A 16,431-nucleotide genomic window follows, 5' to 3' on the forward strand; every position below is an offset into this window, starting at 1 on the left:
CATTTGCGCTGAGGGACCAACTGAAATAATATGGTGGATGCTCTGCTTCAAAACATACTCAGGGATTTTCAGGATGCAAATTCTTGCACGTCCACAGGGACGCAGAAAAAGTGTTGTTTTTTTTAATGTTGATCAAGTAACAGTAAGTTACCATGGAATTTGCTACGAGCCTGACTATGATATCATTTGCAGTTCAATTACTGTGATGACCATGAAACACATTACAATAACAGTAACTGAATTGCAACAATATTATAACACAGTATTAATAATTAAAATTAAGTGTCTGGGACCCCCATTTTGTAGTCAAAGACCCCTGAAAATTCAGTGTATGAGTCTCAGGGACTCTCAAAAACAGGTCTCAAGGTAAATCCCTGATACAGTAAGGTTTACTAGTATTTTCTTTTTGAGCATCAATCATGTCCAACAATTAATCTGTTTTTGTAATGGTACTTAATGGTGTACATGGTATTGTATTATCTGGAACAACTAATTGTTCGTAACAGAATCCCAGAACCCATCAGAGAATACTACATGGCCGAGGGTCCACCAATACACAATGTGAGGCCAAAATGTATTCCTGTTAAAAATTCTTTGTCTTCATTTTGAGTTTTTAATGTATCCAGAAGTATGCATAAGATATGAACAGATTGTAAGCTTCTTCACAGACACCTTCTATTGTATGTGTTAATAGAAACAATCAGTCAGTGGACTGTATTTCGTTGGTCAGTTCTAATTAATTTATCTAGCATTTGTCAATAGGTGAAAGTTCATGACAGACAACACCAATTATTACTTTTGAATGTTGTATCTTAAAACTTTTCATGTACAAGTTGGTGTTATCACGGAAATTCAACACTATGAGACTTACTTAATTTTGAAATGTCAAAATAATTGAGAGATTCATGTTACATCTATATGTTGCAGTTCGACGAAGCCTGGCGGCGACACAGGCGATGTACTGTTCGACATAGACAATATGTTGCAAGGACTGACAGAGGAGCTTGATGCCATGCTGGAGGAGGAGGTTACCACATAAGTTACCATGGCGATGGTCTCATACATCGCACGCCACTTTCATGTACATAGACATCGCTCAATGCTTGGAACCTTGTGGTGATGGTAATACAGCCTGGACCAAAAGGCTGGATGGATACTTGGTGCAAATTGCTACGGCTTAGCAATCTATTTCACCTGAATTTGACTTTGACATATGCAAGTCTTTCAGTGAGGACAGACATGCCAGAAACTGAAATGGACATATTTGGAGTGAATTAAGGCCTTTGGTGATGTTTATAGCAGTGTTGTGAACTTTTTCTGTTGGATTTGGGCCTGTGAAAAGATTGATATTTCAACTTGCCTTGTGCCAAAAGTTTGACAGTTAAACAACTGGAGTGCTGTGTACATAGTCTAAGGGAGATAACTCTCCTTCCACTTCGAGTACTATGGAGAATGCTTTTGGATTCAGATTTGCTTGCCGGACTGTGGCACATTTCTTCCTCATGATTATGCATCAGGGATAACCCAAGTGAGCAGCTTCCAGTCAAGTAATTCTGATGGATTTTAGCAGTCAGTGTTGCTTAGTTGTAGGAAACGAAATCTAAAATCAACGAGGAACTTCTGATCCAGATGAATCCAATCGCCATCAAACCGTGACTTGATTTGTTTACGTTTAACAGAGCCTGTGGTGTGTTACGAATGTATTAAATGTGCTAAACTGCTGATTGATTGGAGACACCATGTCTGTGTGCTGTCGTTGCTTTTTTAACTGTAGCATCATGAATGACCTGGGTTGAATCCTGCATTAACCCAATGTTGTCTATGCACGTGCTTTGTACTGCGATGAGAGTCCTTTGTATCCAAGACACTAGATATTGCAGGAGTTAGTCTCGTTCAATGTAGTCAAGGAAACTTAACTTATATCAGTGTATGATTTCAGGTGCATGAAGAATATCAACAGAAACAGCACACTGAGTGAACAGCAATAACTTAACAATGTCAGCAGTTTGTGATGTTTAACTACTTGTGACGTCAGGGCAGGATGTTGTCAAACAGAATTCTTTAGTCTAGACTGTATTTCTCTGACAGTTTCTATATGTGTCTTTCTCAAGTCAAGGTACAACAGAGTCTATGTGTCCAGCGTACTTTGGAATCATGAGGACTTCCCCCTTTGCCAGTTGACCGAGATTCAGAGATCATGGATGTGGACACGGGACAACTCCATGTTGGGGTCTGAGAACTTGCTCCGCCATTGTTTAGCCTGGATCAGTAGTGAGAAGACTCTCCTCTCGTTTTGTTGTCACTCAAGCAGACAGTAAGGCAAGTCTTGGAGCAGCAATCTTAACAAACTCCCTTTGAAGTGTTTAGCATGATCATCTGGCACATGTCAGTTAATGGGTTCCCTGGATACAAAAAGCACCAAACTTCTCACCCTTGGACCTCTGTTATTTTCAAACACTGTCTCTGTGATTACTCAAATTGATGTGTTTTGTTTAATGTACATTCTTACAGTAAATGTCATCGGACAAGCATTGATCTTTGAATTTAGTGAGTAGTAGCTGATCATTTGTAAAGTCATGCTCAGAATGTAGTATCAAGACTTGGCTTCCATCTGTGCGAAATGTTTTCACTGTCAGCTGTAAAGCCCTTACCTACTTTGCCCATCTTTATGCTGCTCCTCTGCAGGGTTGGACACCCTGACTCTGTGAGGAGTCACTTGGTATAATGGTAGCTGAATCTGTAATGAGAAACCTTGGCTTGGTCATGATATAGTTTCTTAGGCAGTACATCTCACATACTTCATAATCGAAGTGGGGCCAGTCTTCTAAAGCACAACTGCAGCGCAGAAACTGATGTTATAATGTTTGTCAGCACAAGAGCCAATTTCTAGTGTCCCCAGCCATGATGCTGCTGGAATATTGCTAAAACACCATAAAACTAAACTCAGACAGCATAAGACACGACACATAATTGTGGGTAACCAACGTGGTAACTATTTAAGACTTGTGGCTTTCCTTCACTTCATGCAGACCTACAGAAAAAAACACCAGAAGCATTAAACCAGACTATCTCACTCACCTTAAGGTTATAGAATTTTTTTTTTTCAATTTTAGACTTGTTGAGGGAGAAGAGCAATTTCCATATGTTAAATCTAAATATGGATGTTTCTCAACAGACAGATCAGTAAGTGCCCTTCAGGGTTTCTCATGGTCAGATTATTTTTCGAATGTTTCGTAATTTTTACCCAAGTTGACTTCATACACGGGATTAAAATGGCCAAGGGGGACTGTTTCCTTCTGATTAGTATTGTGAATAAGTACAAACCAATGTTATGGTGTTATTATTTGATAAAAATCTTTACATCACTGGTTGTGTCCGTTCTTAAAATGGCTCATTTGAAATATCAGGTACCCTGATTGTATGAAACTGTTGAATATTTGTGAAATACTTTTTATATTGTACATGATTCTACAAATGTATTCTCCCTCACAATTTGCTTGTTAAAAAACTAACCTGTCGCTCATCTGTGTTATTATGCTAAAGTCAAATGTGTAATTGTTGAAATCAATGTTGATTCACCTATGCTGTCATGTTCACCTGTGTAAATTGAACATGTTTTTAGTGGGATATTTAATTAATTGAACATTTTTAAATACAAAACAGAAGACTGCTTCTTTTTGTTTCAGTTTCTATACAAAATGACAGTTCTTTCTACCAGATCTTTCTTTCCATGTCTTGACTATTCTATTGACAAGCCTGATCTGTTGTCCATTTCGCTATGTATGGCAAGCACCTGTCAGCCACATGTCTCTTGACCCCATTGCACTGAGAAATACACCGTTGATCTCTCGGGTAGTATGCAATAGCTGCTGTTAACAACATTAGCAGGAGTGAAATTGTATATACAGAATATTACCATGTCCATATCAGTAGCAGCATGAAGCACCACACACCTACTCCGTGTCCTGTTTATTCCCTGGTGAATGAGATTATAATGAACTTAAAAATAATTAACTTAAATATGAAGAATCTGTCAGGGAGTCAGAAATAGTGACAGGATAGCTGTTATTAATTTTCGTCTTTAGAAGAGACATATTCAGGGGAGGTTCATGAATACGTGGACATTGCATATTTAACTAAACATTGGGGCAAGCTGCCTTTTGGGGATAGGGGGTCATGACAAGGACAATTGTTCAAAGACAAAGGGAGGATTGTCAAAGAATATAATACTATATAGGTGTAAGAGATGGATAATGTTTACTGCATTAGTGGTGAAGTCATACACTGTTTGTAATCAATCCATTATGTGCAGTCTGGGTTTTTCCAAGATCTTGTCCACGGACCTTATTAGAATTTGACATTTTAAATGCTGTCAGGTATAGGAAGGTTTGTGTTAATCATTATCGTAGTTGCATTGGCTTGCGAAGTGTTTGCTACTGGTGTGGACACTGGTACATTTGTACAGATAGTGCTGTTGTACAGAGAAGTTAAGGTGGGGTGTATTCTCGAGGACAAAAATCTCAGAATGTGTACACACTCTAGCATAGCAAATTGCACAAATGATAATGCTGCTTATGAGGCTTCCCAGCTGTGACATATTTATTAAGTAGTTTTACTATTTATGCATATATGATATTGTTTATTTTAATTAGTACAGAAACAATTCAAAACAGTGCATATTCATTCCTTATTCAATGAACTATTGTGGACTATATGCAAGGTTTCATACAAATGTTCAGTCAGTCATACAGGCAAGTCTGTTAGACCACATAGTGGCTATACAGTATGTACAGATAATTATGCTTTTTATGTAATATTATCCCTAAATCTTACCTCAAGTTATGTGCAGTGCTTTAACGTTCAGTTGTTATTGTTGGAACTATTTAGGATCAGTTCATGCTTTCAGATTTTAAAGTTACAAGTGCCTACTGGACAGATTTGTCTGCCGTTTTAAACCAACTGACATTTTATGAGACTAGTTACCGAAGCTGCTAAAGGACAGATCTAGAGACGTGTGACAGTAAAGTTTGGAATGTTTTGTAAGATAATGTGTTTTCTTGTCCCAATTCAGAGTAATTGAACTGAAAAATTAATTTCAAAGCAGTTAGAAGTTTCCATGTTAATCTCTGCCTGCCAGTCGAGTCCCTCTAGATAAGCACATCACATTGTTACGTATCATATGCATGTTATTACAATGCATTGTTGTTGTCATTGAGTACCAGTTATTTAATAAAAGGAGGTATTTAAACCCTACAAGGTGTGCATGTAGATGTATCACTTCAAACTTGTAATATATTGGTCAGAATAAACAGTTGACAGTGGCAGTTCAGCGTTTTGTTGTGAGCTGGCTCATGATGAAAGGAACAGGGATGAGAATGGGCTTGAAAAATAAAGAAAAAATTCCCTGGAGCCAGAGGTGTCCCATGCCAGATCCAGCATGATCAAATCCAGGGATCTGACCACCCCTGAAGCATCTAAGATATCGGTAACCTCTATCTGTATCATAGCTGTTGCACCTCCAAAACCATCTGGCTGTGACTATTATACAGACAATATACTAGGGAACTGACAGTCCCCCACAGAGAACATGCCAAAAGTCAGTCCAATTACCCAACTCTAGCAACATCAACATTACAAAACACCATCTTCAGGGCATTTAAGATTCAAACACAAGAGTCATCAGAAGATAACATATCCCCACCAGCCCCCATGTTTGAAAGGACAAATAATCTGAGAGTTACTCAATGTTTTTTTTTTCCGACTAAGTTTGAATTGTTGCATGCCTTATACCTGTAACCAGCAAAGTCACAATTTCAACATCTGTCTCATATATCTGCCAAGATCAGTTGAAAGAGATGAAATGGTTTTCGAGTTGTGCTCCGGGAACGAAGCCCACCCCTCCATTTTGAGACTAAGTCCAAAACGTTTCCATGGAAACCAAGAAAATAATACGTCACGAAAACCAAAAGGCACCACTTTGGGGTCTGCCACACATATCTACCAAATTTTACAAACAGATATTAAGAAGTTTTAGAGTTCTGCTCTGGAAGTGAAACACACCTCTCACCTTCCAGACTAGGTCCAAAACGTTTCCATGGAAACCGAGAAAATAAATCACAAGATCCTGTACATATCAAAAGGCACCACTATAGGTTATGATTGATATATCTACCAAGTTTTGCAGAAAAATATAGAACGGTTTTTGAGTTCTGCTCCAGAAATGAAGCCCACCCCACCAAAATGTTCACTGAAAAAACAAAAAAAATATAAATGCCAAAAATCTGTAAACAGCAAAAGGCACAACCATGGGCTCAGATTACTATATCTATCAAGTTTGGTCTAAAAATATTGCACGGTTTCTGAGTTATGCTCTAGAAACACAATAATTACGGACAGACAGACGGACAAAGCGTCGACTATATCCCCCCACATTACATGCCGGGGGGGATAAAAAGGGAGAAGGCCCATACTGATATTTTGTCAAACCTGGGAATCGGAAACAATGCACAAATACATTCAAACGTGTTCTGTCATTAAATGGAGAAAATGTGCCTGAGACACAAAAGCAACTTATTTACAAGTCAATCTAATACTTACATTACCCCCTATATATCATTTCCTGATACAAGATAACAAATACACAAATGTTTGTTAGGTGTTGACAAGATTGTGGTCCTTACAACACTAATCAATGAGAAAAGAAAAACATTTCCCAGACAGCTTTTATTTGGGTGAAGTTTGTACACTGATCTAGTTCTTGTAGCCTCTGCTGGCTCTGCGACCACGAGCCCGCTCGAATTTTCTTCCTCTGGAGCGTACATATGGACTGAAAGGAAATACCGAACGTAAGAGCATGAAGTACAAGCCTGAAACTCTTTAGATAACAAATAATCTGTGCAACTAGAGCTGTAAAAGGTGATATAACTCATAGGGTCACAAGAGAGATATCTCACTCACTCATTACCTCAAAATGTTAAATTGATATCTTCCTCCAGAATTGCATTTGATAAAATTCATTTATGATGTTGGCCAAATTCAAGGAATACAAAAACTGAACACCTTTAGAGAAATCAGAAAAGGTTATGAGCAACTGTGCATAAAACCGTACATGAATTTTACTTTTGGCCTCAGGAAGTAGATTCAAACAGGCAAATTGTCAAGTAGCTAATAATATGCTGTACGTACGCAGTATTACTGTGTGGCACACCAGGGGCGGCGCCGAAGTGTCTGTATGCTTCACGAGCCTTTCTGCGACCTACAAGAATACACATTCATTTTAAACATTCGAAAATATCCATGCTGGTAAACTTTTTAATTCACATGACCTGCGAGGAATGTACTAAACATACTATTTAACAACAGAAAGTGCAATGCCAATCCCTTACCATATAATTTTTATATAATGTGACATCTACAGAAATGATAACAAACAACAATCCCAAGATGATGAATAACTGAATTGGTATTTCAGAAAGAACTTTCATATAGCAAAGGAAATGTTGATGATGCTTGTGAAGCTATTATTGTTCTGGGAATTCAAGATAACTTCTTGATGCAACCGACCCCTGATGGTGGGACATTGAAGTTCAAACTCTTACTCGGCAAACCAACAGAGTTCAGAAGCTCCAAAGACAAGAACTGGGGCCTACACTGCCTGGAACTCTCAAATGCATGCAAGGAAATATTCATTTTGAGTCTGAGGGCAATGTTCAGTTAAGGTTTTGTCCTCAACAGGATCAGTCCCGAAAGATGAAAACATCATTACATTGCCACCCCAGCTTTATACAATCTGCAAATGCAATTTGTTCAGTTTTTTCTAAGCTCAGTTTTTCTTGGTTAAGTTTTTCTAACCTTGCACAAGCACAGTGTTCTGTCCCTTAGGAGATCTCAGTGCCAGTTGGTCAAAAGTGATGATCTCGCCACCATTGCTGAGGATTCGGCCACGTGCCCGCTCAGTGACACGCAAGGCGCATACCTACAAAGAAAGGTGTTTGCATCAGACTATCAATTCAACATGCCATGAAAAACTCGCCAAACCAACTTCACCCCAGCCATGTATTCACATGTTGCATTAACAAATGACTGGTAATTTGTTTAAAGTTAAACGCCAAACTCTGCACTTTAAAGTTATATGGCAGCTGTCTGTAAATAACTGAGTCTAGACCAGACAACTCAGTGATCCATAACATAAGCATTGATCTATGTAACTGGGACGCAATGACATAATTATGTACTCGAACCATGACAAGCAAATGCTGAAACCACAGGGCTCCTACACTGCCCCCAAGATTTCATATATCAATCCTTGTACCTTTTCCCCAAAACTAGATGGGGTTCTAAATACTTTCTAACATAAGGCTAGTTTATTTAAACAAACAAACAAACAAAAAAACTAACTCACTTCCAATGACAACACATTCAAATACAAGAAGACATGGTCATCAACATCTCCCTCCCCACCCTACCCCCATCAGTGTTGTTCCTATTTGGTTCCTGGTTTTTCTTCAAACTAATATTTGGTTTCCCCAACTGTTTCCACTGTACTAAGTCAAGAAATGCATGAAAAGGGCCACAACTTTGTAAACAATCAGAACAAGGTTTCTGTTTCCGAATCCCATCAAAGCATTTGAATCCTGAAAAAAACACAACAAACTCAGTTTCCTTCACCTGCAACGTTTGAGAAAATCTGACCCATTGGGGATACTGTGCACTGTCAAGAAACGCATGACAAGGGCCATGGATGGCGCTCAAGCAAATACACAGACCCTACCCATCCCTCCCCCCAAAAACACACACTTTGTGACAGATAATGTGAATTTAGTTTTACACCACACTCAGTTATATTCCAGCTATATGGCGATGGTCTGTAAATAATCGAGCCTGACCACCCGATCCCGTTAGTCGCCTCTTACGACAAGCACAGTTGCCTTTTATGGCAAGCATGGGTTGATGAAGGCCTATTGTACGCCCAGGACCGTGTAATGCAGGGATGAGAATGGGTATGAGTGAAAACTGAGGAAAATTGGGATGGGCATCCTTGGAGTCAAGTTAATTGAAACAATAGAGCATATAACATGAATGACACCAGTGTCATCAAATACACAGAATTCCGTGGAATCATAGAAAATTCTCATTCCTGTATAATGGGAGTAAGGTTTGGGACTACAAGGGACTCTGAAATAACAGGTTGCTTGCAAATTGTACAAACAAAATTGCTGCCAAATTGGTTATTTAACGCTAGTTTTCAATTTGTCAATGTGAAATAAATAGTGCACATAATACATCTGCTCAGCTAGGTCCCTGAGTTTTTTGTATTTTCTTTAATGCAGCATGAATTAGTGATTTATTGATTGTGTAAGAACCATTTTTTTTTATTAAATTGTCTATCATTTTTACTTCAGTGCATCAAGATAATCCCAATTGTAACGTGATAAAAGCAGGACAGCTGGTTCTCCAACAATTTGCAAATTTGCCACACTTGAGAATGCAATGCTTCGAGTAGAAAGTCTGTATCCACAAAACTAAGAATTTAATTCAGTGAGTTAGGTTTTACGTCACCAGTAGCAATATTCCAGCAAAATCATGACAGTTAACACCAGAAATGGACTCAACATACTTTACCCTTATGGGGAATCGAACCCTGGTCTTCAACATGGCGCACAAACACCTTTATCACTAGCCTTCCCTTCAAGGGGTCTAAAAGAACCCAATTATAAATTTCAAGTCTTATACTATTTCCATCCAGTCATATTTTTTATATTTCAAAGAGCATGGTGTTCAGCAAAGATCTGACTTCATTAGAATCAGTCCCGAAAGATGAACCATCATTACACCAGATGCTGATGAAGATCCTCCACCATGTTCCCATACCACTTCTACAACTGACATGTCACCATCAAGGACTAGGCTGATCATTACCTTCAGTTTGGGCACCTTGAGAAGACGGATGTCATCTGTGACTGTTCCAACAATAACAGCAACCTTCGCTTCACGACCAGGCTTCTTCATCAGACGAACCTGGACAAATAAACACCACCATTATGAAAACTTATCTGATGACAAATCAGTCAAAAATATTTTCAATAGAAACCGTTAAAAGCTTTCGAAGGAGGCATACATGGTTATACATGGACCACACAATTTTAAATTAACAAACTAGTCGTTCTACAAAGCGATCATAGCACTATAAGTCAACAATAAATAATTTGAGTTCAGATCATCTCAGTGCTATGATCGATTTGAGAAATAGGGGTCCAGATGCGTATTTCACATGTTGTAGGACCTCTAAGGCAGGGATACAGTAGCTTTATTTGCTTGTCACTCTTTCTGCTCAGGTCTGCTTGCCAACAAGGCAGTCTGTCACAGTCCCTGAACCATATTTTCTCTACAGGCTAGCCCTTCCTGCAATGCTAAAACCCTTAATGATTTAAGAGGAGAATTCCCCAGGTTCTCTATCTTTCATTCCACTGTGGTTCATTTTCAATTTAAATGGTTTTATTTGTAACTATCAAAATAATACATGTTCAAAGACTAAACATTAGACTACCAACATGGGATGGCTTCTTGTTTAACATCAAAGTCAGCAATATTCCAGCTATAGGGTGGTGGTCTGTAAATAACTGAGTTTGGAACAGACAACTGCAGTGATCAACTGCGCTAGTATCAATCCAATTAGGATACAATGGCATATGTCAACGAAGTCAGTGAGTCTGACCACCCAATCATGGCTACATCACCTGCTAATTTCTGGGGCCCCTGCGTTGATTAAAGGGTAGCTTTAACCATGTGTACTCATTTCTGACAAAGACAAACCTTTTCAAGAATAAAATCAAGATCTGATTACAAATAGATTCCTTGCAACATTACCACAGTATTTTAGTGCCAGAATGGCTCCATGATTAAAAAACAGGGGTGTCAAGTGGTATGCCTATCTTATTCACGAAAACACTTAGCCTGGCCAATGGGAGAATATCATTTAGTTCCCCCAGGGCAAAAGTGAGTGAGTTGGGTGTCACTCCACTCTTAGCAACATTCCAGCAACATTATTTTGAGGTACACCAGAAACGACTTCATACACAGTGCCCACGGGAGGAATCAAACCCTGGCCTTTGGTGTGAATACTTTAACCACTAGGCTACCCACTTCTTATCATATTTTTCAAATAATAAAACTACAAGTTAATAGTTAAATTTTAATCGAAAAATGCAAGCTTACTCATTATTATGTCCACAAAACTCAAGAGCAAAGCGAACAATGCTGCGATTTTTTTCTGTTTGTAACATGTCATAATATCCCCTTGATATTTTTTTTTCATTTTAACGCAATCAGTAATTTATTGAGAAATTTCTAAAAGATTTCTGAAATATTTAAGGTCATCTTTTTCTTAATATCAGCTTCTTTCTACATGACAACAACAGAAGGAAATTCCCCCTCCTCCTCATGTATGAATAACATGAAATTTGTTTCGAAATATCTGATCATCAATAACATCATTGAACCCTTGCCGACAGTATCTTCATGGTGGTAAGAACCAATTTTATTGGATAAAGATTTGTTTCTAATGACGCTTATTGGAAATCTATAAGGATCGTGACTGGTGAAAATCATTCGTGTGACCTAAGGCTGCCAATCGTATTACAGCAATGGATTTTAGATTGCTCTTTGACAACTGTGTGGATCTGTCGCCAAAGCATGTTATGATAGACATTTTTATCAGATACCTGAATACTTAAATATACCCTATTACGGTCTGTAGTAAATAACTGAACATGTGGTCTATCAAGGCCAGTAGTAATAATAGAAAGTGTGAAAATGAGCGAGTTTAGTTTTACGTCGCACTCAGCAATATTCCAGCTATATGGCGGCAGTCTATAATTAATAGAGTCTGGACCAGACAATCTAGTGATCAACAACATCAGCATCGATCTGCGCAATTGGGAACCAATGACATGTGTCAATCAAGTCAGCAAGCCTGACCACCCGATCCTGTTAGTCGCCTCTTACGACAAGCACAGTCGCTTTATATGGCAATTATGGGTTGCTGAAGACCTATTCTAATCTGGGACCGTCACGGATCGTGTGAAAATAGATAACCAAAATTGTTCTGCATGCCCTTTCCAACCTAATACAAGTGTTATAGCAAGGGAGCACTAAATTTAAAATGTTTGAGTATAGTGACACTATGTAGATGGTATCTTGTGAGTTCTGAAATGTTAGCTCCACTAGCCTGGTGGTGAAAGTTGAAAATGAATGATGTTAATTGCAGTATCTGGTGAATAATCACTGAAAAAAAAGTGCAATTTTTTTTCTATTCAGCAGACTAAATGTTCACTCGCCTCAGGCTTGCACGACTTAAGTTTGTTGCAAGGCATCTAAAGCACTAATAACAGTAATATGACCTAGGATGGAGACAATGTGCATGACCTGACAGATTACACGAATTTGCTAATTTTATGTACACTATTTTGAGCAAAATACTGAATGACATATCAGTCCACATATTGGAGAACAACTTTCCATTATCAAACAATCTGGTAACAGGAATTTAAGCATTTGTGTATGGATTTGGTGATATGATCTGTGCAAAGTAATGGCATCAGAAATATCTTCAAACTCTTTGTGCGTATTATGTGCTCCGCCTTTGTTCACTTTAAACAAGAAAATATTTCAAATTATTTTTCAGTTATGTACACTGAATTGTTTTTTACATCAGTGGATATTAATCATTCATTAGTATCAACCCTACATACAAGTTTCAACACAGACTTTGCTTATTCCTCAGCATAACGGCTATGTGGTGTTTAGCAAAATTCTGACTTTGTCAGAGACAGTCCCAAAATATGAAACATCACAGTCCTTTGCTGGGATTGGAACCACAGATTAGGATTCAAAGTTACATGCCTTGTCCACATGACTCAAGAGGTTAACTATGTCTGAAGAGGGATGTCATCCATGGGATGTCACACTCCCAGTTACAATTATTGCCGTCTTTGTCTAAAGGTACTACTTACTATTTTAGCCAGTGAGATGGGAGGTTTGTTGGTGTTGCTCATGAACAGCCTCCTGAGGATCACCTTGTTAAACTTGGCATTGGTTCTCCTTGCCAAGAAGCGGTACAGCTGAAAACAGGCACAAGTAACGTACTATACAGGAAAAAATGAACAGTTAACTTGTCAAAATGCAAACAGATATTTGTTGTTCATGGTATACAAACGATGATAAGCATAATGATGTTTCTCTTATGATAAAGAAATTAAATTTCACATAGGACAGACAGGAAAACACGGAACACAAACTGCCCTGCATACCCAGTAACCATGAATATATACATGAATAGTAATATCTATTTGTCATGGAACTAAAGAAAGCATTGCTAGTTAGCTAGTAATTGAAGCATCCACGTACACCTGAATATACATAAAACACGTGTATACGCAGAGTAGTGTGTGTAAACCTTCCATGCACTGACAACTACAACATGGCCTTGCATGGCGATGATCATGAAACTGATCGAACTTAAGAGTGGCTCACGTGTTTCGGTCGTGCAGAGCCATGGGCGAGTTATACCGCTACATTTATAGTATGATTGACGTTCAAAGCTACATTATGCGAGAGCAAAAGTGACACGAAACTTACTTTCACCAAGAGCCTGAGATAGATATCCTGACTCCTGGGCTGGGTTCTTCTGACCTTTCGGTCATACTTATGTGTAATGTCTATACCCTAAAAAGGAAAGAAAACAGTAGTTTAATCATTGTACTTTCAAAAAATATTTATTAATTGATAATGCGCCGTCTGATTGTCACGATATAAGAGCGATGAGTAGACATGTATTGATGTGTACATGCTCACCATCTTTGGGGTCTTGTTGAAAGGAAGTTGCAAAGGATTTTGGGAAATAATCAAGGGAAGCTACTCTCGAATTGTTTTGAGACGCGGTTTTACCATGGTTTGTAGATACTCAGTAAACCGATTTGTGAAAATACAAATCAATGAACTTTTGTTGATATTTTCAGGTTATTTTGTACACAAAAAGGTTGTGTTGATCTAGACTGCATATTTAGTGAAACATAAAGCTTATTGTCGACTTTGTTCTTTCAAGTTATCGTAATAAAAATCTCCAGTAAATGGACATAAATGTTTTCGACGTTATGACTTCTGTGAAGATTTTCAACGTAGATATCCAACAAATCAACTGTGCTTGTAAGATGCGTTTTGCATTACATGTGTGAGGAAAGCCATACGAGCACGGATACCTGGGAGGACAGAAGATTGGAACCAGTGTGCGAAATTGTCACTGACCCGTTAGTCAGAGGGAAGTAAAAATCCATTCGGGTCAATAAATCTCCACTGTCAGTGGCGCCGCTGGCTAGTAACTTTTCTTGGGGCCATTTTGGAAATATATCACTCTTCCGATAACTTATAAAACACTTTAAATCATGCAAGATAATGGCCTAATAAAAATGTTTATTGTATTAGGAACGTAATGATGATATCCGTGTCAATATCTTATTCTCATCTATATTTAAATCTTTTGCACAGTTTCTACATTCTAATTCTTTGTAAGTGAATCATTTTGTGGGCTAGTAACTTTCAGGTAAAGCTAGTCCGACTGGCCAGCAAATTTGGAAACAATTTCGCACACTGATTTCAACCGACATGTCGAAAATCGATCCGCGCATTACTGGATTATTGTGAAAACGGCGCACACAGTATTCACCCACTCATATAGACAGAACTTTTACTGTAAGTCGTGAGATTCTATTTTATGTGTTTCATCCCTGTAGGGTTGTAGTTCATGGTTATTTTTAGTGCATTTTATAATCCAGAAAAGGGAAGGGAAATAAATTCGCCTCAAGTTAAAACACATGAATGCGTAATAAAATTGTCCTTTGTAATGCCGATAAAAACCAAATGTGTTGTAGTTTCAACGATCATCTGACTTCTTCCATGCAGAGGAAATATGACTTGAAGTCGTGACAGAAAACTATACTATGTCTCAAACACAAAATACCCCTCATCTTTACAATATACTCCTAGACCAGATGTAGAGGTAGCATCAAAATCAGGTAATATGATACACCCAGCCTTATCACCCATAGTGTATGTCTGGACCTTGCTAAACACCAGTGCCTGTCACCACCCATTAGACAATGTGATCAATTCTCAAGCAGTTTGTCCATGAACATGTGGACAATGTTTCAAAAGTAGACTGAACCCAGTTAGTGTTTAGTAACCTGATACCTCCTGTAGCTAGTTCCACATCAGCAAGAATTTTTGAGGATGGGATAACACGTTTACTGCTACCGAGGGATCCTAAAAGATAGGGACTTTTCGAGCATTTGGCCTAGGACTAAATATAAACTAGCAATGTTATTTCTGGTTCTGATATTGATTCAAATTATTTATTTTAAAAATCGCACATTTCGATCTTGGAAAGAGTTTAGCGCTTAGTTTCTGAATATATATTATATAGTCATGCCTGAAATCAACCCGAAGAACGATGACAATACGACGTCATATCACTCACAATACAACAGAAGTGATTCCACAGCCATAGCGGCGTGGCCAAGCTCCTGGTAGTATTAAACAGGAATACCGGTGAAAATGATAACGTTGATGACATCGTTCAAGACATATCTTACAAACAGGGGTTATGTTTGTTAGAAAAAGATATAATTCATCATACAGTTAATAAAAGTTACTGTATTTATCAGTCACGTCACGTGGTCAACCATCTGTCTCTGTGATTCTGAAGTCTCCCTTAAAGGTCACATGCAATGTAAAACACAGCTTTGCAGACTCCGAAACAAATGCACTTACCGAAACAAATCATCAAAATGCCAATTCAACCTATAAAGTTATAAAAACGTGATGGAATCGGAGTTCAAACGATTCACTAATTTTCCACCAGCGCTGGGGGGAAAGTGGTTTCAACAGGTGCGCTGCGCTCCGCTCATAACACATGCGCAGTGAATAGGTTCTGCCCGAATTATGAGGTCGTGAGCAATTGTCTAATCTTGGTTGTGCACACAAAACACAAACAAGTAAATAATCTACTCGTCACATAAAAAAAAAAAAAAAAACCATGTCGATTGTGATAAACAGACTCTGTGACAGAGAAAACTCAATGTCTGGTTTATTGACACTTTATATGTCTGCCTGTCTGTCTGCTAATGACATTATGAAATGCACAATTTCAATCATTGACCACATGCTATTAACACCTATCGGGTTTGTAACCCCAAAACAAACTAAGCGTAATGAAAAAGCGTCGTTACACTTCAGTGCACAATCACCGGCTCTGGCTGGGTTCGGTCTCGCGGTTGCTGCGTTTCGTGGGAGGTAAACCCAAGTACAAAACATTGCACTTTGGATTTGCGATTATACGCTTATAAATTTTTTATTTGGTTTTCTTCTTAATCAGCAATG

General features: G+C 38.3%; 2 protein-coding genes and 2 non-coding genes across 5 annotated transcripts in view; 1 reads left to right on the top strand and 3 right to left on the bottom strand.

Annotated features, from left to right (window-relative positions):
* The window catches only part of LOC137284553 (caskin-2-like), a 220,385-nt gene extending 215,061 nt beyond the window's left edge, over positions 1–5,324 (top strand). For both annotated transcript variants that reach the window (XM_067816399.1, XM_067816400.1), the window contains one exon: positions 928–5,324. In XM_067816399.1, the coding sequence (XP_067672500.1) occupies positions 928–1,039 (112 nt within the window). In that variant the 3' untranslated portion in view covers positions 1,040–5,324. The remainder of the gene's footprint in view (positions 1–927) is intronic.
* A 1,384-nt stretch (positions 5,325–6,708) lies between these two features.
* LOC137284555 (large ribosomal subunit protein eL18-like) lies at positions 6,709–13,902 on the bottom strand. Its single transcript, XM_067816401.1, has 7 exons — positions 13,852–13,902; positions 13,636–13,722; positions 13,011–13,118; positions 9,919–10,017; positions 7,852–7,975; positions 7,186–7,255; positions 6,709–6,826 (listed from the first exon to the last, which is right to left on the bottom strand). Exons 1-7 carry the CDS (start codon positions 13,852–13,854, stop codon positions 6,751–6,753), a joined length of 567 nt encoding a protein of 188 aa, XP_067672502.1. The 5' UTR covers positions 13,855–13,902; the 3' UTR covers positions 6,709–6,750.
* Positions 7,704–7,769, bottom strand: LOC137285357 (small nucleolar RNA SNORD2). Its single transcript, XR_010956971.1, has one exon. It is a non-coding gene; the product is annotated as a small nucleolar RNA SNORD2 (small nucleolar RNA).
* Positions 9,772–9,835, bottom strand: LOC137285356 (small nucleolar RNA SNORD2). The gene has a single exon (XR_010956970.1). It is a non-coding gene; the product is annotated as a small nucleolar RNA SNORD2 (small nucleolar RNA).
* Positions 13,903–16,431: the final 2,529 nt, after the last annotated feature.

The sequence above is a fragment of the Haliotis asinina genome, chromosome 5 (genome assembly GCF_037392515.1).
Source record: "Haliotis asinina isolate JCU_RB_2024 chromosome 5, JCU_Hal_asi_v2, whole genome shotgun sequence".
Classification (NCBI taxonomy): domain Eukaryota; kingdom Metazoa; phylum Mollusca; class Gastropoda; order Lepetellida; family Haliotidae; genus Haliotis; species Haliotis asinina.

What these genes read in the sequence shown, in the direction of transcription:
- LOC137284555 (XM_067816401.1), bottom strand. An exon ending in ATCTCAGGCTCTTGGTGAAA is followed by an intron (nt 13,119 to 13,635) that starts GTAAGTTTCGTG and finishes GCCTGTTTTCAG; the next exon opens with CTGTACCGCTTCTTGGCAAG. An exon ending in CCATCTCACTGGCTAAAATA is followed by an intron (nt 10,018 to 13,010) that starts GTAAGTAGTACC and finishes TTATTTGTCCAG; the next exon opens with GTTCGTCTGATGAAGAAGCC.